Source organism: Eptatretus burgeri, chromosome 2 (genome assembly GCF_056783735.1).
Source record: "Eptatretus burgeri isolate ZD-2024b chromosome 2, Ebu_testis_v1, whole genome shotgun sequence".
NCBI lineage: Eukaryota > Metazoa > Chordata > Myxini > Myxiniformes > Myxinidae > Eptatretus > Eptatretus burgeri.
This window is the reverse complement of record NC_140962.1, coordinates 138,273,114-138,298,748: the sequence shown is the minus strand read 5'-3', so window position 1 is coordinate 138,298,748 and position 25,635 is coordinate 138,273,114. Positions and strand designations below refer to the sequence as shown.

The window sequence follows — 25,635 nt, the reverse complement described above, 5'->3', positions numbered from 1 at the left end:
GACGATCACACCTCACAAAAAGAGATATAGCTGGGAAGCCCAAAAAATAAAATAATTCTCACATCCAGATCTTCACCAAAATCATATCACTTCTTCCTTCTCACACATCCAACCTGTCCACCAAGTTTTGTCGGAATCCGTCCGCAACTTTTTGAGATATCCTGCACACAAACAGACAGACAAACAAGCAGTCATAGACTGGTACTTACGAAATCGTTAACTTGACCTCTGACCTTGTCTAATAAAAGCTGTCTCTAGAGAAGGTAGCGACGCAAACCATAAGTTTCTACGATGATTCTGTACCAAACCTCTCATAAAACATCCGATTTTACCAGAATTTCGACAACCGAGTGTTAAGCACACTTAACCGTTACCAAAAGTGAAGACAGGATTGAAATTGACTTTAAAACGAGAGCGCAATGCCGTGTGTTACAATCCCCCTCATTAGCATAATCTTCAGTTAAGCCTCAGATACGACACCCGACAGAAATCTCATAAAACATCGGATTTTTACCAGAATTTCGACAACTGAGTGTTAAGCATACTTAGCCATTACCAAAAGTGAAAACAGAATTGCGATCCGAGTTAAAACGAACTAGTAACGTCGACCGAAGCAAAAATCTCCATTTATCCACGCAATTATTTAATATTATTTTATCAGTCACAAAACCGTAATATTCGGCCATCCACAAACAATCTTTACATAATCCGACGGCTTAGCGAGTCAGGCATGCGACGATAACCTTTATTGGAATAAAAAATGACTTTTAAGCACCATCTTTATCGAAAACACCATCAGCGCGCACACACAAAACCTTTACGTGACTCAACAATGCGTCTGCTCGAGCGCGCTGCACCACGTGACGAGCCGTGACGCGGCGAGTGAAATATTTTTTTATACAATCTTAAAACGTCTCCAAAACATCCGATTTTTACCAGAATTTCGACAACCGAGTTTTGAGCATCCCAAGCGATCGCAAAAATCAAAGACAAAATTAAAATCGAAGTTAAAACGAACTCGTAACGTCGACCGAAGCAAAAATACTCCATTTCTCCACAGTAATTTACGGAATTATGTTTGACCTCACTGTGACCTTGACCTTTGACCGATTTTGACCAAAATCTAATCAGCGCTAGCCATCAACCTCCTGAATCACGTGGTGTAATTTGACATTGGTAGCTTCTTCCGTTCTCGAGTTATCGTGCCTAAAAACAAACATACAGAGGACGGAAGTCATCAATATACTTACGAAATCTAAAGATTTCGTAAGTAACAAACATGCAAACAGACAGAAGTGAAAACAATCTCCTTCCACCTTCGGTGGCAGAGGTAATAAAGCTCTTTTTAACCACTGACTCACCAACATAAATTTTAAATGAACAGGCAAACAAACTTGATATGTATAGTTTGCAAAAAGTACACATCAAGACCAGGAATCAAACCCAGGTCCTCTGGTAAACCATACCAGTGCTCCGCTATCTGAGCTACCTGGGTGATCTGCTGTTTGAGCACACAATTCTCTGACATATGGAGATGTCACTCTCAAACTTGGGTTTGATTCCTGGGCTGGGGGCATGTATTTTTCCCACATATACATATGTTTGTTTCCCTGGTCATTTATAATTGTATTTCTATGCCCCCTGTAGGTAAATAATTTTGGTTCTGGAATTGTCCCCCATGGAGGAGGGGGGGGTGGGAGACCCTCTCGGGAACAGGCCGTTGCTGCTCCTATGGTTGGCAGCGAGTGTCCCGGAAGCAGCGGCGGAAAGAGAGTGGCATCTCTATATGTGGGAGAATTATGCATTTAACCTGTGGGTAACCCAGATAGCTCAGATGGCAGAGTATGGGTATGGTTTATCCAAGGACCCACGTACATTTTTCCAACATATACATGTTATGATATAGATTTGTAGTACTTTCTCAGCGTGTGAGAAAGCTGAAATTTTGCATACTTGCACAACTCGAAGCCAATATCCCAGGGGAAAAAAAATCACAAAGCAGTTGGAAAATGTCCATAAATCAACCCTGTGCCCATCAAGCCTGTGAAATGGTTGTCAACCTATGGTTGTTTGTCAGTGCTCCCCTTCATAAATTCTGAGCATCTGGCAAGGAAGCAACGTGCCATCTTCAAAGTCTTTGTTATGACACAGTAGGAGGTTCAAACCACTGACCTCCCAGACTTGGAGTGGACACTCTAAGCGTTACACCACCGAGTCTTCAATGTCTTCTTCCAATCCCATTCTTCCTTTTGAAGAAATTTTCCAATGGGGGTGCACTCTCTGCCTCTGGATATATGGTGCCAATAAAGATATGACAGTCAATCATGTGATTTTTACAATTTCATATTAAGCTTTCGTCTCAATACTCATGTTACTCGCCCTCCTCGTCTCGACTGTCATGTGAAACGAACATGCATTGAAGAAATCATCAGTGAAATAATTATTTTTCCAACCAATTAAGTGAGCCCAATTTTGAAGTCATTATGTCAGACATTGTTTTTAGACTTTGCAGGAAGTAGAAAGTATGTAAAAGGTTGCTATGATGGTGGGGGTGTGCATGCATCAGCAATATCAAATCACATAAATGGTCATGTGACATTTATTTATGTAACAATTAACCTGGAATTGGTAAAGTTAGGCAGGATGTGATAAAATTAATATTCACATCTTTATCATAGGCTGGAAGTAAAAACAATGCATAGATGAGCCAGTCATTGTTTTGAGTGCTGCATTGTAATGTGCGACTTTGAAAATCATCTCTGAAATTGGAGGAGAATGTCATTTCTCAGCCTCTTAACCTGGGCAACAAGCATGTCCTATCAATCCAAAATGGTTAACTAATTGCCAGTTTCACCTCAATTTGATACGAACAACTCAGGTAATTCAATGCGAATAGCTTTCCTGAAAGCAACCATGTTCATGGTATCTGCCAAGACCGACATCGCTTGGATAGTCGAGTTCGGATTAAAGGCCAACAGTTTTACAGGAACAGATATGGATCAAAGAGATTATGTCTTCTGAAAGACCTGCATTTGCCAGAATAAGTACGGTAAGTACAGGAGCTCTGGCAGGGCCAAAAACACCTGTAGAGTAGACAGGAGATTTTGGAGTCGAACAACCACTCTGAGCTTGTGTTATCCCAACAATGGATTCAAAGTAACAATAAAGAAACAAATTGGAGAGAAAGCAATGGAATCTCAAATCAAGCCCTTCCAAAACCATGATCGAAGCCATGCTGTTGCGAGGATATATATATATATATATATATATATATATATATATATATATATATATATATATATATATATATATATATATATATATATATATATAAATAAATAATGTTGATGAGCATCTTTGGAAACTAGAGAATGGGACAGGTCAGCTATAACCAGAGGACTTGGACAACTAATTAAGTACCTGCCTGTCAGCAGCAGCTCCGATGAGCAGAGAAACACCGGAAGTTTGCAACATGAGCCGCATATTCCGTTGCAAAAATAATGAATTCAAATTCATTATTCATCGGTTCACCTCACTGTGCGGGGTGTTGGTCACGTGTGCCAGCTCTACCACGAACCGGGCCTCTTTCTTCCAGCTGTCACAAAGTGAGCCGCAGGTAGGACAAATGTCTGGAAATTCGGACACACTCCTTGACGGGTGTTTCAGCCCAATGAGACACCTGAACCGACAAGCTTGGTTCGCTATAAATAGAAACATCCGGACATAAAAACTGTCACTGCAAAGTGCGCCAATGGCCAGCAACATGCATAGGACTCTGCCGACGACTGAAGCTCATAGAAGAACAAATAATGAATGAGTACATGCATGGTATGACCAAGATGTATGCATTTCAAAAGACCACTGAAAGCTCTTCATCAATTTCATCATCACCTTGAAAATGAAGTTGCAGGTAGTGACTGTTTGGAAACATGTACATTAGCTATACAACTCTCCCCCACCCCATCTGCCCCTCCACCTCATCTCCTCCTCGTCGTCCTCCCCATCCTCTCTTTCAGGAGTATGCATCACATATAGTCCCAACTGAAGACCATTCTGTGTCCAAAACGGCAGACCTGATCCTTTGTTCATACGATCAATATGGAGTCTTGGTTGGATGTACCTTCTGTTTTCCCCGAGTAAACATGTAATGGCCCTGCATCTCAAATACTATCAAGGCTGGATATGCAAAAGTGTACACCTGCAACTCAACCAAGTGAAAACTGTTCATCGCATCAGCTCCCTGACAATGGAAAATTATCCACACTGATTGTATTCCAGTGTCCTCGTGCACTCGTTATTGAGAACGTTTGAGTTCTGAAATCCATTGTGCACAAAAGCCCGGATTACATGCAAGTACTGCCGATACATGCCATGAGGAAAGTCGACACTATAAATGTCCCAAAGCACGACGGCAGTGTTATGGCCGACAGGCCCCAAGGGTGATGAAGATGTAATAAGAACCACATATTGAGACACAACACATAAGGCAGCTGTAGAGTCTCACAGACAGGCTGCTTTTATCTGTGCAGGTCCAGCACATTCTGTAGGCCCAGAGAGAGAGAGAGAGAGAGAGAGAGAGAGAGAGACAATGCAGCCATGCCGCCTGACAGAACTGGACTGTACCACGTAACGATGGACCTCAAAATATCACATCAAAGAGGATGCCTGGAAATCTAACTCAAATGAAACCAAAATCTAATTTCAGAAACTGAGAATAATTGGTGCATGGAATCAACAGGAGGATTGATTGAGGTATGCTAACTGCTGTGGGAAGCAAGGAGAAGCTGATGTGTTGGGCATTAACCCTTCATCAGAGAAAATCCATAGTTCTTTTTATCCGACAATGCAGGCCAACACTAGCCTTCATGATCAAGACTAGTTTTGCATTCTACCGAGAATAATTCGATACGACTACCAGATTTGGTAGCAGACTTCTACCAGGGAATGAATACCAGACTTGGGGTTGGAATGGTTAGAACGTCTTCTCCGAGTCTGGGAGGTTGGCGGCTCGAACTACACCCTGGGAGAGTCATACCAAAGACCTTAAAAATGGTACCTGCTGCTTCCTTGCTTGACACCGACATTTATAAAGGACAGAGCAAGGACATACAACCATAGGTTGGCAACCAATGCACAAGCTTGATGGGCCTAATGTTCTGGCCCACTGCATCATGGAGTGCCTTTGAATGGATTATTTGGCACATATATGGGCTCTATATAAATGCTGTGGACTATTATTACTCGCACAGTACCCACCGGAGAGGCAATGTTGTTCCAAGCATGCAACACGTTCTTCTCGTAAATTCCTTTATTTAGGCGGTGTATAGGCAACGTACCGCTACCTCGATTGCTCCAGAAAATAAAAATAACCCAGGTTACATATATGAAGCAAAAACATGTCCCCTACTTTTGTGTAGAAAATACATTGTGGTTACATATCTTGGATAATTCCAATTGCACTGGGACAAAGGCTGATACCAGAGGCCTGAAGCCTGAGGCCTATATATAATGTCGCCTTCACAAGGGTCCATGACGCCGATCGGCTCCAACCTTTTGATATTTGATGATCCTTTTAACAGTCGCTTAAGTTGATTTTACACTGAACGGAAAACTTATAGGGAGGGCATGGCAATTGTGAATATAACACTTCCAAAGATGTCTTCGGCTTACCATAGCACCAAAATGGCACATGTATACATGATGTTTTTTTTCAGGTTACAATTGTGGGTGGCGTCAGGCCAGCTGTCCAACCAATGGGTATTGAGCGGATATACTCTACTGGTCTCAAGTTTTAGAACACCCCCATTTTTCCAGTTTTTACTGAAATTTAAGCAGTTCAAGTCCAGTGAATAACCTGAAATGGTAAAAAGCAAAGCGGTAAACTGCCAAAGGTTAAAAAAAAGAAAAGTTTAGGTGACCAAAAACTGAAAAATAATGTAAATTTCAGAGTTGTTAAAAAAGGCCCTTTTCAGGGAATGAGTTATGGGGAAGCAACAGCAGCTGTTCTGCAGCAATGGAAGTAAATTAAGCCTTGAACGTTGATGCAAACAATTCCTACAGGTGTCCCAACTTTTGTTGATTAGTTACAAACCCTCTGTCTGCATAAAAGCAGTGTTGGAACAAACTGTGTTGCTACACCCTCTGAAGAATTATTTGGACAATATTGCTGTCATAATGGTGAGAAAAAGACAATTAACAAAGGAAGACAGACAGACCATGATAACCCTTAAAAGTGTAGGTCTTTCCTTGAAGGAAATTGCAAAGAAACCAAGGTGTCAGTGAGTACAGTTTCCTACACCATCAAAAGGCACTTGGTAACTGGAGGAAACTCTGAGAGGAAGAGGTCTGGCAGATCCAAAGCCACAACACAATCAGAAGACAAGTTTCTGAGTGTCAACAGCTTGCATGATCGGCGGCTCATAGGACAGCAGCTTCAAGCACAGCTCAACACTGGTCGAAGTAAGGAAGTCTCCGTTTCAACTGTTAAGAGAAGACTTCGAGCTGCAGGTTTGACAGGTCGAGTGGGAGTAAGAAAGCCATTGCTAAGATGGCAAAATAAGAAAAATAGACTTGCCTGGGCCATGAAGCACCACCAGTGGACTACTGAAAATTGAAAGACGGTCTTATGGACCGATGAATCAAAATTTGAAGTCTTCGGTTCATCACCCAGGGTTTTTGTACGCCGTCGAGTAGGCAAAAGGATGGTTCCTCAATGTGTGACACCAACTGTCAAACATGGAGGAGGAAGCGTGATGATCGGGGGCCCTTTTGCTGGATCCAGAGTCGGCGACTTGCACAGAGTGACTGGCACTCTGAACCAAAAGGGCTACCACAGCATTTTTCAGCGCCATGCAATACCCTCTGGTCTGCACCTAGTTGGTCAGGGGTTCATCCTCCAGCAAGATAACGACCCAAAACATACCTCCAGGCTCTGTCAGAACTACCTTAGAAGAAAAGAACAAGACGGGAGGCTTAAAATCATGGAATGGCCAGCAGTCTCCAGACTTCAACCGCATCGAGCTGGTTTGGGATGAACTGGACAGAAGGGTGAAAGCAAAGCAACCTACAAGTGCAACACATTTGTGGGAACTTCTACAACAGTGTTGGGAAGAAATTTCCAAACAATATTTGATTTCCATCGTTGAAAGAATGCCACGAGTATGTTCGGCTGTTATATCCGCAAAAGGTGCCTACTTTGATGAGTCAAATTTCTAGATTAAATTTTGTTCAACAAAACGATTCCATGATTTCTTTTTTATCTGCAATTGTTTATTTGTTCTATGCTTCAATTTCAGAGTACATTGAAACATTAAACTGCTTAAATTTCAGAAAAAAAAAACTGGAAAAATGGGGATGTTCTAAAACTTTTGACCGGTAGTGTACAAAGCAAAAAATAAAATCCGCCATTAGGCAATAAATGCAACTTAGTGAATTTCCCCAGTAATTTTTTTGTGGATGCAACCACGTCTTCTCCGTGATTGGTCAAGAATCGCACACGTGATATCACTCATGGGTTTCGGCCAATTGTGGATGAGACATGGGTGTCTGGACAGATAATTTCTAGGATATGGGGGAGGGACACCTGCCCAAGGGGAGAGCAGTACTCCATCAATCTGCGGATCAAGGTTGTCGGTCAATAAATGTTCAAATGTGCAAAGGAAAGACCTTGCACGATGGAGGATGCTCAGACTGGCGATAGACACCAACTCAGAAATGTGGTTTGCCAAAGAAGGTCATGGCTGAAAGTGAGCCCAAAAGTATGAGTAACTGAACTTCTTCAAGAGGATTGTTAAGGAAGTCACTGGGAGGGATCGCCAGACGGTCCTTTTTGGGGCAAGAGCGTGAGAGTGAGATTTGTCAGAGTTGAAAGACATATCCCAAGTGTTTGGCCATCTCGTGATTCCAGCAAGGTCTGCAAAGAGGGAAGAGGCTGCTGCCTGTCTATCTGAAAGATGAGGGCTGTTGCGGCAGAGGGTGGGGTCATCAGGAAACAGATAAGGAGGATTTTCCACAGAGAGTCAGAAAGATCGTTGAATATTACATCATTGTGTGTACCGTCCATTGGATGAGTGTTAAGGCGGTGTACCCATCTGCCAGCACTGGTTGTTGGTGGATGTGAAAGATTAAAAGAGTTGATGAGTTATCAGCAGCACCCTGCAACAAATTCCAAAATTCTGCCACCTCCAGTCAAACATCAGGCCAAGCTAGCTGGTTCATGAAGGACTTTGGCAAAAAAAAAAAACATTCCCTGGCTGAACCCAGAAAAAAGTGGCTGAAACCCTTATTAAACGTGTTGATGTACTGAGACCTGGTCTACACTGCTTTGAACTTTCATGTTTAGGCGCCAAGGGTACAAGAAATGGGTTCATTTTTGGGGGCGGTAACAATGCCCAGCAATCCTGAGACATCTTCTTCTAATTTTAACTGACAGCTTCGGAAGAGTACATTAGTGCTCTTCATTTACCCTATGTTCAAACAATGGACGTTGAAAGAGGAACGAAGAAGTCCATCAAGTCCCGTAACTCATGGGTCACGGTGAGGGTCCATGCTCCACTTCCATAAAGCAGGGCAGACTCCACTGTTGCCATGAACATTTGTTCCTTGATACCGCAAGAGAGTGTTGATTTCCATATTCTTGGAAGTTTGTTGTAAGCTCTCCACGCAGCAGCTCTCCTTTGTTTGACATCCTCGGTGGTTGTACGAACCAAGGAACCAATACCCTTGAAGTCATTGACTGTCGCAAGTGTTATTCCATCGTTTGATATGATTGAGACCTCTCTCGACTGCTTTAATGCCATGACTTTAGTTTTATGAGCATTAATTGTTCGCCCTATCTTACCGGTGCTTGTTTCGACTCTCTTGAGAAGTTCTTGCACTCGTTCCATTTCTTCGGACAATAAGGCTATGTCATCGGCAAAGTCTAGATCAGTAAGAACCTCCAGTTTGACGCTTCTACTTTTTCTTAATTCTAGTTGGAACCCCAATTCCTCCTCCTTACCTTTGATAGCATTTCTGAGTTCGTAATGAAGTACTATGGCAAACAGGTAAGGGGGTGAAGGTGTCTCCCAGCCTGTAGTATTCCGGTTAGAATTAACGAAAAGTGCTTAATGTACATAATCATCATTAATTGAACAGTTGCAAAGTTATTCAAGATTAATATGACCCTAGTCATCCTTTTGGGATTAACAATCTGACCCTTGTAGGAAATTTTTACACTTCATTAAAACGTAATTGTCACTAGTCAGTGATGACATCAATGGTGTCAAAATCTAAAAAAAATAAAGGTGATTAAAGTGCTCAAAAGAGACTTCTGAGAGTCAACGACTCTCCAGCCCAAGATACGGTTTTCCTTTTCTTTATGCGAACAGTGGAGACCACATTGCATTGGCAGTAGGGGAAGACATACAAGGTGTGATCAGGAAGTTTGTAGCATGAAATTAAAAAAGTCAATTAACAGAATTAATTTTGCTTCCTGGTTTGGACAACAATTTGAGTGAAGCCTGGTGTTGGCTGCACAGCTAGGGTGGCTGGTTTAAAATCTTAGAGTCCTGAGTTGGAGCCCTGTTGTCCGCTGAATGAACACTAGGTGGGGTTGACTCAGCCCGTCATCCTTCCGAGGTCAGCGAAATGGGTACCAGTGAACTGGTAATATGGGCACAGCATCAGCGGCACCTGGCAGCCGCTACCTGGCAGCTAAGCTGCCATACACAAGAAAAATAAGAAGACAACAATTTGATATTAATGATTAATCGATGTACCAATTAATTTTTCAACAATATTAATAACTGTACTTCAACTAAAAAGTCCACCCTTGATAGGCTATTGACCTAATGATCAACCCTTGTGGATGTTGCAAGGTAGTAGGCCTACATAATTTCCCAGCATCCTTTTTGAATTGTGTAGGTGAATCATACATCGCTTTTTACTACATTTTCCGATCGTTGACGATTTGCTCATCAAACTAATTCCACAAAATTTGATGATGATAAGCGATCAATATTACATAAATCAAAATAAAATTATATCATAGAAACCAAGGGAAAATTATATTAAATACCAGCAGGGGTACCCAACGTTGGCCGGCGCTCTTATAATCCTGTTGGATTTTTAAAAAATAAAAATTTGTGTGGGGGTCTAAAACACTTCCCTTCACCCATGAAGCAACATGGTTGGGGATCATTTAATATTACCGTTTACACAGCTACAAAGGCTAAAAAAAAAATTTAATCCACTTTTTTTCAGCGCTTTAAAAAAATGTTTTGCCCAAAACACTCACACTCACAGGTACTCATACTCCTGGCTCTGGGGGGGGGGGTGTTTGTGTACATGACTCTTTTAGAGCGTTACCCTAATTTTTTTTGTTCTATATGCCAAGACCTTCAAAAAAAGTTTGGGTAACACCTCCAGATCAAGTACGTTTTCACTGTAGGGTCCATCTTGGATTCACAGTTGGCTACCAGCAAACCATAATTGAACCAAAATGCCCATATTGGGTTTAGATGGAATAAATCATTATTAAGCATTCATAAATTATTAATTTTGATTTACTTCAATTACTTATGCATTGCTTAACACATTTTAGCACGATTTATTCTCTTAAAACTTGGTTCACAGTAGAAAATGACCATATTTTACGTAATTTTAGTCAAAAATAGCTTTCAACTTGAAAGTAGCTCAAAGCTTGATGGTCTCTGAATGACTTAATATTGTAAGTAGAGCTATAAAATTTGGCCAAAAGTTTCATTATCAAGTTCTCTGAGCAATTCAATTTTCATATTCTCACAATGGGGCTATGTGTGATGACCACAGGGTTCATTGTAAAACAAAGTCACCCCTACCCCCAAATGGCCACTTTTGTGGTATTTCATCAAATGATGATATCTCCTTAATTAAATGCCATGGAAAGTTTATTTTTTTTATACTAAATATAGGTTATTGACCCCAAGGAATTCATTGGTAACATTTTTGTATTGTTTTAGCTGATCTAATTAGCATAATCCCAAGATTTTCCTCAAAATGACTGTCAAAATAATAAAAGGTAGACATGATCTTACATTGAAGCTTTAATTAATGGTCTAAAACAGTGATGTGCATATGCTTCAATCCTACAGAGACTATATTCAGACACTCATCTTAATTAGATGTAGGGGAACTTGGGGCACAACCACATACCAGGGCAAGGTCAAATACCAAAAGATTTCCATATTTTATTTCTAGCCATCACACCATGTTTAAAATGATATGGGCTTTTCCTCGATAAAGGTAATACTGTGATGACAATGCTGTTAGGGTCCATTTGACCTTGACCCCATTGTTCGAGGCCAACCACCATCTAACCAAAAGATTCCATATGTTATTTCCCATTTATTCATAACACATATATGTAACTGAGCCATCAGACCATTTTTTTTTAGAAAGATGAGGACATTTTTTTTACAAAGGGAACACTGTTGAGGGTCTATTTGACCATGAATCCTTCACTCAAGGTCAAATATCAGGTGACCAAATGATTCCCCATATGTGATTTCCTATTAGTGTATAATACATACCTAAGCCCTCAAACCATTTTAAAGTAAATTACAGGGATATGAAAGTCTATGATGTCATTTTTGGGGATACCGAAGTGAAGTAAACTATGATGTCACAGTGAGGTTAACTATGATGTCACTTCCTCTTGGCAACTGGATTGTCAAGAAAAAGAAGAGAAAACAATGCTGCAAACAAAAGGTAAGATTTTAATGGATCACCTTTGATTTTAAGTAAATATGATGGTCAAAAGTTGTAAATGAAATATCAAAGAATAATTGTATCTCTTAAAATGAAATATTTTATTGAATAATTGTGAAATCAAGATCAAAATATTTAAATTTCAAAGCAAAATGGGGGAATCCCCCATATGGGGGAATCCCCAAATTCTATCTGATCCCCAAAATGAGGGAATCCCCCAATTCTATCTATAAATAGACAAATTGTCTAATGTCATAAAATTTCATCTAGAACACATAGAAATAAAAATTAAATGTCAAATCATACATTTTTAAGGGTAAGGAATTGAATAGATTTTGTTTCAAATACCTTGACCTTGGCCTATGTTTTCAAGGTCAACTATTATTATGCACATATTAAATGTATCAGCTTGTCAAATCATACATTTTTAAGGGTAAGGAATTGAATGGATTTGGTTTCAAATACCTTGACTTATGCTTTCAGGGTCAACTATTAGTATTCAGATATTAACTAGGCAATTTGTAAAATATAATAAAACCTGATCCAGAACACATAGAAATATGAATTAAATGTCAAATCATCACATTTTTAAGGGTAAGGAATTGAATGGATTTGGTTTCCAATACCTTGACCTTGGCCTATGTTTTCAAGGTCAACTATTATTATGCACATATTAAATGTATCAGCTTGTCAAATCATATATAGGATACATATGAATATGAAGAAAATGATAAATTATACATTATCAGAAGTTGGGGAAGAATGGAATGGAAACTATCATCACATGTTTTCTGCCGAAACAATAAAACAAAAACAGACCCCCATTAACATGAACACATGTAACATGGGGCACAACCATACATGTAAATGGATGGGGCACAACAACACACTGGTATGTGGTTGTGCCTCATCCAGAATGTGCAGAATAGTTTACATGTATTTACCTGTTATGTCCCTGAGGAGATGGGGGTCATATACAATTGCCAAAATTAAAACCAGCATCGATTCCAAATTGGTAGTTGTCCAATTTACTTTAAGTGTGCGGTTGTGCCTCCAATTCCCCTAGTATGTACAATATGTAGTACTAATAATATCCTAATTTTTTTCAGGGTTGTGAAGATTTGGATAAAGTGCCAATGATGGAGTCTGTAACTCTTGTAAAAGTCATTTCAAGACCTCTGTTATGATGCAACAAAATGTATTATCTGCCAAAAAGTAAGCAATGATAAGACACAGCAAGTACAAGCAATGGCTGTAAAAGGATACGGGAAGCCAGCGGCATACACAATGACCATGTTTCCAAAAGACTGAAGCTTGTTGAAGGAGATGGGTTTTGTTATCATGTGACTAATGAATGTTACAAGAAGTACACTATGAAGACAGTTCTTGACAGAATAACTAAGAAGAATCTAGTTCAAGGCCAAGACTCATCTTTTTCTCAGCAGAACAAAACTGTAGGTAGAAGCTCTCGCTCCCAGGCAGTTCGCCACCGACCTAATGCAGATACTACAGCAACAGGATCGCGAGTTGTGAACAGCATTATCTGTGATGATAAATCCTACAAACAACTGCACACAAAATATCGTATAAGTGAATCCAACCGTGCTATGTCTTTTCTTGCTGCAACTAACTTCTTCCAAGCTTTCCATGTTTGTCTTCGACCGAACTTGTGATCTTCAAGATCCACATTCTGTGTTTGGAGCAGATCTGTATTATCACAATGAGTGCATGACTAAGTACATGTACAAGTACGAGTCACGATCTAAGGACTAACAGCTTGTTTGACTATTTTTGACTAGAATTATGTAAAATATGGTCATTTTCTACTGTGAACCAAGTTTTAAGAGAATAAATCATGCTAAAATGTGCTAAGCAATGCATAAGTAATTGAAGTAAATCAAAATTAATAATTTATTGATGTTTACTAATGATTTATTCCATCTAAACCCAATATGGGCATTTTGATTCAATTATAGTTTGCTGGTAGCCAACTGCGAATCCAAGATGGACCCTACAGTGAAAACGTACTTGATCTGGAGGTGTTACCCAAACTTTTTTTGAAGGTCTTGGCATATAGAACAAAAAAAAAAAATAGGGTGACGCTCTAAAAGAGTCATGCACACAAACACCCCCCCGCCCCAGACCTTATCCTATCAATGATGAACCTTTGAAAGTTTGATGAAGTGTTTGGCAATCTCTGAGAACAATGGTGACACACACACACACACACACACACACACACACACACACACACACACACACACACACACACACACACACACACACACACACACACACACACACCTGCTTCTTTTTGTATGCATAGTCAAGACTTGTGGAAGAGCACTGAATGAATCAGGACACAACAGGACAAAAAAACAGCAGAGAGGGAGGGAGGGGACACCGATAGCAGAGCTGACGGCCAAGACAGAGGGAGGCGGCCAAACAGGGACAGGAGAGGATGCATGGGGTGAACAAGAAACTCTCAGGATGGAAAACTGGAAAGTTGGAGGGAGGAGGGATTTGGCTGGGGTGGGGGGTTAACGAGGGTAGAAAATATCATGGTTTTGGATTGGGGACAATCTGAGATGGTGGAGAACAGCTAGTTGTCTTGGAGACCTGGAGAGAAGGATGAGATTGAAGGGGATGTGGAAGTTGGTTCTATAGGTAGAGAAAAAAAAAAAAGAGGAACGAATGAGTGGAGGTGAGCAGTGATCCTGGATTTAGGTAGTTTCACCAGAAGGGGGTTGATGGTGGACCATGTGTGCCCTGCAGAAACCTGGGGGAGGGGGGGACAAAGCATAGAAAGAGCAGAGTGTGCAAGACCAGAAAGGAGGTGGCAGAAAACAGAGGGCACTGACCTGTCTGCGATAGGGAAGTGATAGGCCCATAGACTCAGCTTCATTGCAGGAGATTACAATGATCTTAAAGGCCTTGGTTTGCATGGCGTCAAACTGAGCAAGATGTGAGGCAGGGGAGCCAGTCCAGAGAGGAGAGCAGTATTCCACCAATCTGCGGATGAATGGATGAAAGCCTTGTCGATGAATAGAAGTTCAGGTGTGCCAAATTAAAAAGTTCATATAAAGAAGCATGCCCAGTCAGCAGCTGGCTTTAGAGAACAATTTTGAAATGTGGTTTGCCCAAGAAAGATCATGGCTGATAGTGAGACCCAGGAGTTTAAATGACTGAACTTCCTCAAGAGGTTTGTTGAGAAAGTAGAAATGATGGGTTGCCAGACAGTCCTTTCAGAGAAGCAGCATGTCCAAGGTAGAGTGACCAGGTCTGAAACAGAATTGATGATCTGAGATGAGGCTGTTGGAGAAAAGGAATGATGTCACATAAACTGCGATGATGGATTCCATGACCTTGCTGATGATTGGAAGCAAGCCGATTGATGTGTCGTTAAGGGGATCTGTTTTGGAACCTATTTATGTAATGCAGTGATGTCGGCGGATTTCCAAGCAGATGGAAGATGACCGAACGCAAATGGCAGGGGGAAAAGGGCAGAGAGAGGATGAGAATGAGCAGCAGAGCAGGTTTTTTTATAGATTAATCAAAACTGAGAGATTGAAAAAGAAACAGAAAAAGGAGAGTTGCGATGCAATGATGATGATGATCATCAGGACCCTTGGATCCCACACCCACCACCCTAATCATTAAGCCAACACCAGGCATCAACTGTCATCCTGGTATTTCGTACACAGGGTGAGGCATCAATGTGTGCGCCGTCTGTTGGATGGACATCAACCCAGAGGATCCATCTGCTAGCACGAGTGGTTGATGGATGTTATAGATCGCATGGAGTATTTCACAGAGAGAAGGTGAGTTACTGACAGCACCCTGAACAAATTACAAATTCCTGTTCTGTCAGTCGAATGTCAGGCCTGGCCTACCAGCTCGTGAAAGACGGGCTAAAACCATACAACCATTCCCTGGCTGATGCCACGAGAGGGTAGGAATAATAGGGGCCGTTAAAAATAGTGGTAGTAATTTTGTGGGTGGGATCGGAGGGAGATGGGGGGGGTGGGGGGAATGGGAGGCATAGGTATATCTGCATAAAGAACCAATATTGTTTGAATGTGTCATCTCATCAATTTCTGACCCTTCTCTCCATCCTCCATTGGCAATTATTTTACGTTAAATGTTCATTGTTTGTGTCTTTTGTCATTTTTCAACCTCCCATCGTTTTTATTATTATTATGACTATTTATATTGAAATCATTGTATTTAATATGGAGAAGCTTTCAACCCCGCCATTAGGAAAATTTGGAGAAGGTGAGCGCCGGAAGCGTTGCCAAACACAGTCAGATCGAGCTCGGAAGAGACGTCCCGTCAATCATCAGTAGTGGTCACACCATGCTGAAGAAGCCCAGTAGGCAGAAACACATTTATGGATTGACCACTGCTCCTCCCTGGCCTTGATGCCGATGTAACGTTGAGCCATTAAGGCCCTATCTTTGACAGAGCAGAAATCCATCCATGGGTGGAGGAAACGCATGACGTGCTGTTCGACCATTGGGCAATATGGAGTGCCTATTTGTAATATATGATCAAACACACACACACACACACACACACACACACACACACACACACACACACACACACACACACACACACACACACACACACACACACACACACACACACACACACACACACACACACACACAGTTATGGGCTGGGGGAAGGGGGGCAGTTGTGGGAGGCCATCTTACCACTAGTCACTGGAAATATGTCCTCCAAGAGGCCGGTGTCACGGCATCGAAAAAGGACAGGCGGTTTGAAGCGAGTGCGGATTATATTTCAATTTGATATTCAAAGGAAACCAATTATAATAGGGCAATTTGGTTTTTCAGTACATTTGCAATGTGTCAATCTTGAGGTAGAACAAGCATGAAATTCCAATGTACCATACTCTGTAAAAGCTCGTTGGTGCTGGCAAAACAGGTTCTTGGCAAGGGTTATACTGGGTGGTTTGCCATTGCCTTCCCAGCGGAAGTCATGGCATGAATTTGGAATTTGTTCAGGATGCCAGTGATTGCTCACTTACCCATCACGAAGGACATCTAAAACATCTTTTAACATCCACCAACTAATGCTCGGAGACATGACATCAGTTTAACATCCACCCGAGGGATGGCACACACATTGATGAATCACCCTGGTCAGGATCCTGGCTGAGTCAGGATTCGAACCGAGGCTAGACAGCTCAGAAACAAGTGTGCATACCTCTTGGCCATCTTGCCAGCCCAAGCATTAAATACAGTTCTTCCTAAGTATAAATAAACATCGCTTCACAGGATTTGAATAAAACCAAAAGTGTAACTATAATATGGTATTATAACTTGTTTTTGTCATTTTTTTTTGTGTGATAGTCACTGCTGACAGTCATACTGTTTGTTTTTCAATATTCAAGGCTTACTTAATGATATCGTTGGTCGACTTTGATTTTGGCAGCCGATCAACCTGCTCGGCCTGATGCTCCCCAGATATACCGTATCAGAAGATGTTAACTTATTTAGTGTAGAGTATATATATATATATATATATATATATATATATATATATATATATATATATATATATATATATATATATATATATATATATATATATATATATATATAGAGAGAGATAGAGATAGAGATAGAGATAGAGATAGAGATAGAGATAGAGATAGAGATAGAGATAGAGATAGAGATAGAGATAGAGATAGAGATAGAGATAGAGATAGAGATAGAGATAGAGATAGAGATAGAGATAGAGATAGAGATAGAGATAGAGATAGAGATAGAGATAGAGATAGAGATAGAGATAGAGATAGAGATAGAGATAGAGATAGAGATAGAGATAGAGATAGAGATAGAGATAGAGATAGAGATAGAGATAGAGATAGAGATAGAGATAGAGATAGAGATAGAGATAGAGATAGAGATAGAGATAGAGATAGAGATAGAGATAGAGATAGAGAGAGAGAGAGCATCATCTCCCCAACTACAAATCATTTGAATTGTTGGAGGAACTGACATGGCACATTCGATGGAAACAAATGTGCGGAGATACAGTAGGATCAGTGTGGTGCTAAAATGTAGCAAGTTCAGCACCGTGTGAATGTGCAGTACGATAATCACCAAAAGCTGCACCGATACCAGCACCGTACGGAGGGCCAGCACACAGGTATGCAATAACATCAGCGAAGTGCACAGGCACAGTGCCCTGTGTGATCACTGCGCATATGTAGGGTACAGGTACATGATGATGGTAATGACGTACACCCATTATTCTTTGGAATCCTTTGTTCACAAAAACAATCACACTGGGTTAATGTAAAACACAAAGGAGGACTGGATCTGAACCTGTGAATTTATACCTCTTTAGACATTTTAACCCAATTATTAGTTAGCCTTCTCCACATTCTCAAAATAAGGGTTTGTTCAAAATTTGATGATGAAATCTCAAGTGGTAAAATCGTTTTTGGCCTGGACAGACACAAACACACACACAGAAGCAATTGCAAAACCTCATCTCCCATTACTCTGCGGCGGGAACTAACACGGTGCATTCATTTAATTTGCAGCCTGCAGCTGCTGGTTGCATCACTGCTGGGAGTGCAGCTGTGCCACTGATGTAGAACTCCCTGTTGGTTAGAGCAGGAATGTGTAATTTGTTGAGGCTGTGGGAAACAGCTCACCTACTCTTCATGAAGGATGCCGAGGGATCTTTAACATCCACCAACTAATGCTCTAATGCTAGCAAAACTGGACATCCAGTTTAACATCCATCCGATGAACGGTGCCACACATTGATGGATTACCCTGCCTGTGAAACACCGGGATTACAGTTTTATAGCTGGGTCAGGATTCGAACCAGGCTAGACAGCTCAGAGGCAAGTGTACGTATATCGAGGCCCCCCTGCCAGCCCTACTAACAAGGTAATCAACAATCAAAGTAAGTCATCTCCCAACTTTTCCACGAATCTCAAAACCCCCTTTCCTTCCACTCTCGATGCAATTTTGTCCCAGGAGGCCGAGGGGGTTCATCGACCAACTTGGTTCTTGTCTATGGTATCTCTTTGATCATTCGATCATCCCCTTCCCCTAAGGCCCACAAGCTTGCCACCACTTTGTGTCACAGCGGTACTTTAACTTACATAATTTTAAACCACCTGGCAGGGAGGAGTGTCCTCCTTCTGAGAGGCTTTCCATGTTTGTGTTTGTTGATCATATTTGTTTTTCTTCCTTTGTCGCACTTCAACCATCTCGAGGTCCATGTTGACCCTGACCCTCCAGTTATTAGCTTGCCCAAAGAAGCCCCCACATTCTCCCCACTAAAAATAAAGATTTTTAGACAATGATTCTTAATTTAAAGCCATAAAAATTCGTTTTCTCCTTTCACCAATGAACAACAGGAACATTGATTAATTATTTACACAAAAAAAAGCAAAATTTAGCCCATCTCCTCCCTCCAGTATGCCCCATTAATCCGTCTCCCCCAATACGCCTCTTTCATTATCCCTCCCTCCCATCTTCTTTAACAAGTCGACTCGCAACCTCTTCTGCCTTTTCTCCCACACATTCTCTTTCCCCATTCTCCTTCCTGTCCCCTCCATCCTCTCCCTTTTCTCAATTTACAATGCCGCCACCCCCTACTCCACCTCCCCCATCGCCATGCAATAAATTGACGATGCCATTCGAAATATCGCATCATTTTCTTAAGTTCCTCATGTGCAGCATCTCAAGTGTATCAGTTATCTTAATCAGAGGCAGCAGGTTACCTAAACAGGTAAATCTCACACCTGCAAAAGTAAACATTCCGAGCTCCAGAACGAAGGTGAAGATGGATGCAGAAAAACGGAAAAAAAAATTCCAACATGAGAAGCTTTAACCTGAGACCAAGACTCCGCCGACACCTGTTTCGTATTAGACCAACACTGGGAGTGGCGCTATCGCCTTTCTCAGAGGAAAGTGCCCTGAGATCAACTAAACATGTTTCCTCTTCGTAGCTAAACAGACGCAGCTCACGCGGACCTCGTCGGCGGACGTCTCGACTCACTGTTCCGCGTTCAAGGTAAAACTGCAAACGAAACCATGGACAGAGAGGAATGGTTACAGGTATTGTTTCACTCAAACGGATAGTGCTGGAACTCATGAAGCCGCCTGCACGCTCCTTTATCCATGAGGAAATCGACGGCCGTCGAGCACGCTCGGCTGAAACGGAACCGAACGGCTCCGTGACCGAATCCCACTCTGTGGCGGTACAAAGGGTAACTCAGCATGCTCGGTCTGCATCACGAAAAGAACACACGAAGCCGCTTTTCCGTTAACCAGTAGTACAGTCTATTTTATTGTCGGATTCTTGATCTCCGTTTCCATGGCAACCGCACAATGGTATATGGCAAGGCGATTTTACTGGACAACCCACCGTTTTGAAATATAAAGTCAATCAAAGTGCATACTTATAAGATAGCTAAAATGCAACGAGTCATCCCTGCCTGAGAAAACCAATTCACGAGTCAATGGCGTCATAAGAAATGGTTTCCCCTTAAAATTCATCACAGAAGGCCCGGACTGCCTGGAAAGCCTGCAGCAGTTCCCTCAAACCACACTCTTTCTTGCCATGCCTGCCACATGCAGAGATGAAAACACTTCAGATTCTTGACAAAGCAGAATTGTATTTATAAATATGCACAAAGGACACATTGCCGCAGCGGTTAACGCACAGCGTGTCGTCACTTCCAATCCTCACAAGGCCTTTTTCATTGAGGTTGCTTCCACTGCTTCGAGCGCACAGCCCGTCTGGAATACACGTCACGCTGGCAGCCATATTGGAAGCTTTCTGTCCCATTTCCATTGCAAACTGTACATGCTATCAGTGTGACAAGCCGGTAGGCGACATGGGTGGTCGCTATATAATTGCATACCAGTCATACAGTTTTTGACGGATCGGGCTGAAAATTGTTTGACAAAGAGGTTGATTATAGTGCGCATAAAAGCGCGGAAGCCGATTTTTGATTTTCGAAAAAAAATCTATATATTAAAAAATATCTTTCGGATTTTTTTCAAAAATTTCAAAGTCCCGTCCATAGCAACGGTGCTCAAAAGCATACAACTAGATCCTGGTATGGACCTACCAGTCAAGTTTCATCAAAATCTACTGACTCCTCTTGTCTTCAGAGCTGTCCATTACATACAAACAAACAGACAGAGACAGATAGAAAACCTGAGAATAGTGGTAGTCTCGCAACCACCCAATAATCGGAACAAGGAAATTGCACATAGATACATTTAACGAACATACGGTCTGACAGGATGGTGCACAGGTAGCGCACTTTCCATTGAGCTGCATCATCTGGGTTTGATTCTTGATCCAAGTATAAAACTATTATCCTGGTGTTTAGCAGGCAGAGCGTTTCATCGCTAAGCGGGTCGTCCCTCAGACGGACGTTCGAGAAGGCGGCCCATCAGCCGGCATTAATTGGTGGATGCTAAAGATCTCGCGGTGGCCTTCGTGAAAAGTAGGCGAGAGTTATCGCCGGCAATCTGAACAATTACAAATTCCTGCATCTTCAGTCGTTAAAGGCATGCCTCGTCCACCCCCTTCTCCCCTTTCTCACCAAATGTTTCACTCCAGGCCAGTTCAGGTTAATTGCCATTTCAATTATCATTTCAACCAAGCTAATGCGAATCAAAGATATCCATCAAGTAGCTGCGGTGATTCAACTTAGTAGAGCCTGGTAAAGGGGGGGGGGGGGGGGACATCATAATGCCATCGTTGGTATCTTATGACTTCATTCACTTCAACAATTCTCAACATCACTCATTGTGATGTCACTATAATACACACAAGGCTCGAAAAAGGAGAGGAAGAAGAAGAGCAAGAAGCAGAAGAAGAAGAAGAAGAAGAAGAAGAAGAGGAAGAAGACGAGGAGCAAGAGGAAGAGGAAGAGGAAGAAGAAATGAAAGTGTCCAAAATTATGAGATAATTTATTGGAGGTGCACCTTCAAAAATATTTATAACAAGGACAAATGTGTCCAAGAGCCACGTCCTAAAGGTTTTGTCTTCACCAGAAGAAGAAGAACAACAACAATAAGAAGAGGAAGAAGAAGAAAAAAAACCCAAAAAACAACAACAACGATATTTCGTCACGTGCCTTGATTGAGCCAATAGCGACACCCGTCATGGACGATCGTCGTTCATGACGAGAAACTAGTGTATTTACGAAATTACAATACATTAAATGGAATAATCTTTAAATAGTAACGTGAACTTTTCGAAACTTTAGAGCAAATGTCCGAATATATTTAAAAGTTCATGATAGACGCTCAAAAAGGCACCGTCAATGCGAGGATGCGTACATGTGCTCAGTATTTAAGGAGATCTGGATCCTGTATATAAAAGAGCCGAGTCCTAAAGGTTTTGGAAGAAGAAGAAGAAGAAGAAGAAGAAGAAGAAGAAGAAGAAGAAGAAGAAGAAGAAGAAGAAGAAGAAGAAGAAGAAGAAGAAGAAGAAGAAGAAGAAGAAGAAACGCGGCTAAACATAAATGTGAATCTAAAAAAATATTTGAATTTTGTTTTTAATTCGCATCAACGTGGAACCACTCCTCGAGCGTCTTTGGGCACCACCGCCGAGTTGTCAGCAGAGAAAGGAAAAGTAAATAAAACAAGAGTGAGAATTGCTTTGCAATACATGTCCCTGACCGATGTGATACAAATCAAAAAAGGGCATAACTCTGTGGAAAATTGACAAAACGCCCTGAAACTCGAACTTGTTCTGTAACTTATCATAATAAAGCCACGTGCCACATTTCAGTTGAATATGTTAAAGGGTATGGGGGAAAAGGTCTGAAAAATCACAGGTGGGACGGACATACGGAAAGCAAATCTCTCGTCCCCTCCGGTGAAACTGGTAGGGAACGAATAAAATGAAAGTTAAAAATAATAAACTTAATTAACACACTTTGTTATTGACCAGTTTTGAGACAAATAAAACAGAGATCCCCTCATTGGTGGAGTCGTAACATGTCTGAATAACGTCCGACGTAAATGCCACGACAAACATCGTGAGACAAAGGTGCAGAGTTAAAGGTCGGAATTGATTCATGTTCCTCTTTTCCTATTCTATCTCTACCCTCCCCAAGCCACATTAGGTCACATGCGGCGTTCATCGAGAAACCTCCAGCTGCCCACCGTCCGCAAGTCAAGGCTGGTTCCCCACCTGCATGCATTTGTCTCCTTATTCTCCCGAATGTGAAATGGTCTCCCCTCGTTTGTGGTCTCGTCCTTCTCACTTCAGCATTTCAAATGCACAACCCATCACCACCTCATATGCTCACCCATCACCACCTCCATAATCTTCCTTTTTGTGTGCATGATCGAGGCTTGTGGAAGAGCAAGAGCGGAATGGAACGGAACAAGATGGAAAAGGGGAAACACCAGCAGCAGAGTTAAAGTGATGGTGAGATGAAGGGGAAGGGAGAAGGACACACGCTGAATGAGGCACAGCAAGAAGAGGAAACAGAAAAGGAACAAACCGACCTAGAGAGCTAACAAAGGAAAAGAGTTCAGGAAGAAGGGGGGGGAAATCACAATAACCTGTAAAAAGGGACCGCGAATACGAATGGGGTCAGTTGGGGTTGAAGAGAGCTGCCCTTTGTCATTCAGCTCCTCCATGAGTTTACACCTTTGCATAAACAACTCGAAATGATTACTTTCGATAATTTTCACAAGGAATGTGTGGCACAATGAAGAATGCAGCCAAGAAGCCATAATCATACCCAGACCTGCGTTCTCCCTCCATATCATTGAAGATGACCGCGGCCCCCAAGGAAAAGATTCAACTTAGATACCCCCCCTCCCCCCAACAAATAGTTTTTGCGATTGACTTTGCACGGTAAAGCTGTAACCGGCTGTGTAAGCCTCCGCTGAGCCAGCAAGCTTTCTGCAGCCCCACGTGACTCAAACAAAGTAATGGACATGGCCTTTTGCTTTGAGGGAAGGAATAAGGTGGATGTACAATCTGCAATCAGGTGGATGTACAATATCCCACCTATCTTTCGAATAAATGGATTTGAAATTCATCTTGGAGGTCCAAAACTCTGCTAATCGATGAAAGGGGATAGGACAATAAAGTCGGTGTATTACACGAGGACGTTCAACGCAGGAGGCCATCAGGCCCGTTAAGCCTGTACAATGGTTGCCAACCTATGGTTGTTCGTCCGTGTTCTATCCTTTTTAGATGCTCAGCGTTAAGCAAGGAAGCAGCATGTACCATTTTTAAAGTTGTTGGTTTGAACTTGGCCGGGGTTTAAACCGCCGACCTCCGAGACGCAGAGCGGCCATGAACCAGTTCGCCACCGAGGATGAAAATCGAGAAAAATACCAAACAAGACAAGCAACTCAAATGAATGGCTATCAATGGGAAAGCCAAACATAGCAGATGTGTGTATCGCCCCCACGCCAATGTCATGTGCCTAATGCAGCACATTCGGGGCCTTCCCCGCCGTGCCATCGGGAAAGACCCACGCTGTGATTTAGAGTATTCTGCACGAGCGGCCCAGCATCTGTTAGTACAGAATAGTCCCCGTGACACCCAAAATCACCCTCACCCGCCGACTATTTTGTCAAACACAGACGACGGAAACACAGCTCATTGCATGACCCCTGACAAGGTGGTCATGGAAATAACGCTCGTCGTCATAGTCGTAAAATAATCAACGTTTATGTTTGTTCGTTGTCACACGCATCCTTGGCTATTTTGCACAATGGTCATCTGAATGGGAAGTTTATTTTACCGTGAAGATTTCCCCCTCCACCAAGTGTGCGGCAACGACCTGTTGGACGCGTCGCTTTGCCGGGTGATGGAAATGCTGCTGCTTCACTCCTACCTGTGTACGCCCAGGTCTGTCCTCCCGAAGAAGACCGCGATCGGTTCCTTTCTCTGTTGTTCCTCTCCCTTGGCCAGGTCCATGCGTAACCTGCGACGGACAAACACATCAAGGCCGGGATAGTGTTGGACCCAAGGCAGAAATACAACAGTGACGCACGCGCACATATACATTTTGAAAAATGAAGATGTCACTACTGTCCATCGGCACACCAAGCCATCCTTCCGAAACTCAGGACTTGATTCAAAACGCATGATCAGTCATCAGACAACACTCCCAGTGGCCTAACCACAGAGTGGATGCTTACTCCGACATCTGTCACCTTGTTTTGGCAAGTTGGAGGTGGCATTCTCCATCACTCCTTTGCATCAAGCTCTTTCAGATTTTGTGATCACCATAGTTGGTGTTGAATCTGTCATCGAATCTCCAACACACGGCACATTGGATTCACCGCTCCACTAATACTCGTTTCCGTATTCCGAGGGACCGGCACAGCCGTTCGTTGCAATGCCGCCCCCGTGCATTGAACGTCCTGATGAAAGGCTTGTGCCCAACCGTTCTTCCGTGGAATTCCATTAATCGAGGGGCTTGAAGAACTGTACCCAATGACCTCCATAAACTCAATCATCACATCACCGGGGTTCGGTGTCACGGAAGATTTATGCTTGTTCTGTTTAACAATCTTCAACACAATGTTCTTTCCTCTTAAAGATGATCATTGATGGTGTGCTGGAGATTGAAAATGAAACCTGTCGTCTACCACTTCCACTTCATCGCAACATCCCCCCCCCCATCACTCCCCACTCTCCACAGATGACTCGGTGATGGCTTGGATTGTTGGAATTGTCCTGATGAAGGAGTCTGCTCCAATAAAGCTAAACTCGATAAATGTCTTCTTATTCAGATATGATGCTCGGAAAAAGAAGCATCCAAGACCATTCCCCCGACAACATACAGTGCCTTCAGAAAGTATTCACACCCCTCGACTTTTGTCACATTTTGTTGTTACAGCCTGAACTTAA

At 42.1% G+C, this 25,635-nt stretch overlaps 1 protein-coding gene across 8 annotated transcripts in view; it reads right to left on the bottom strand.

Moving 5' to 3' along the window:
* The window catches only part of LOC147033272 (receptor-type tyrosine-protein phosphatase gamma-like), a 176,220-nt gene that overhangs the window by 146,794 nt on the left and 3,791 nt on the right, over positions 1-25,635 (bottom strand). For all 8 annotated transcript variants that reach the window (XM_085871474.1, XM_085871475.1, XM_085871476.1 and 5 more), the window contains exon 2: positions 24,614-24,703. In XM_085871474.1, the coding sequence (XP_085727600.1) occupies positions 24,614-24,703 (90 nt within the window). The remainder of the gene's footprint in view (positions 1-24,613; positions 24,704-25,635) is intronic.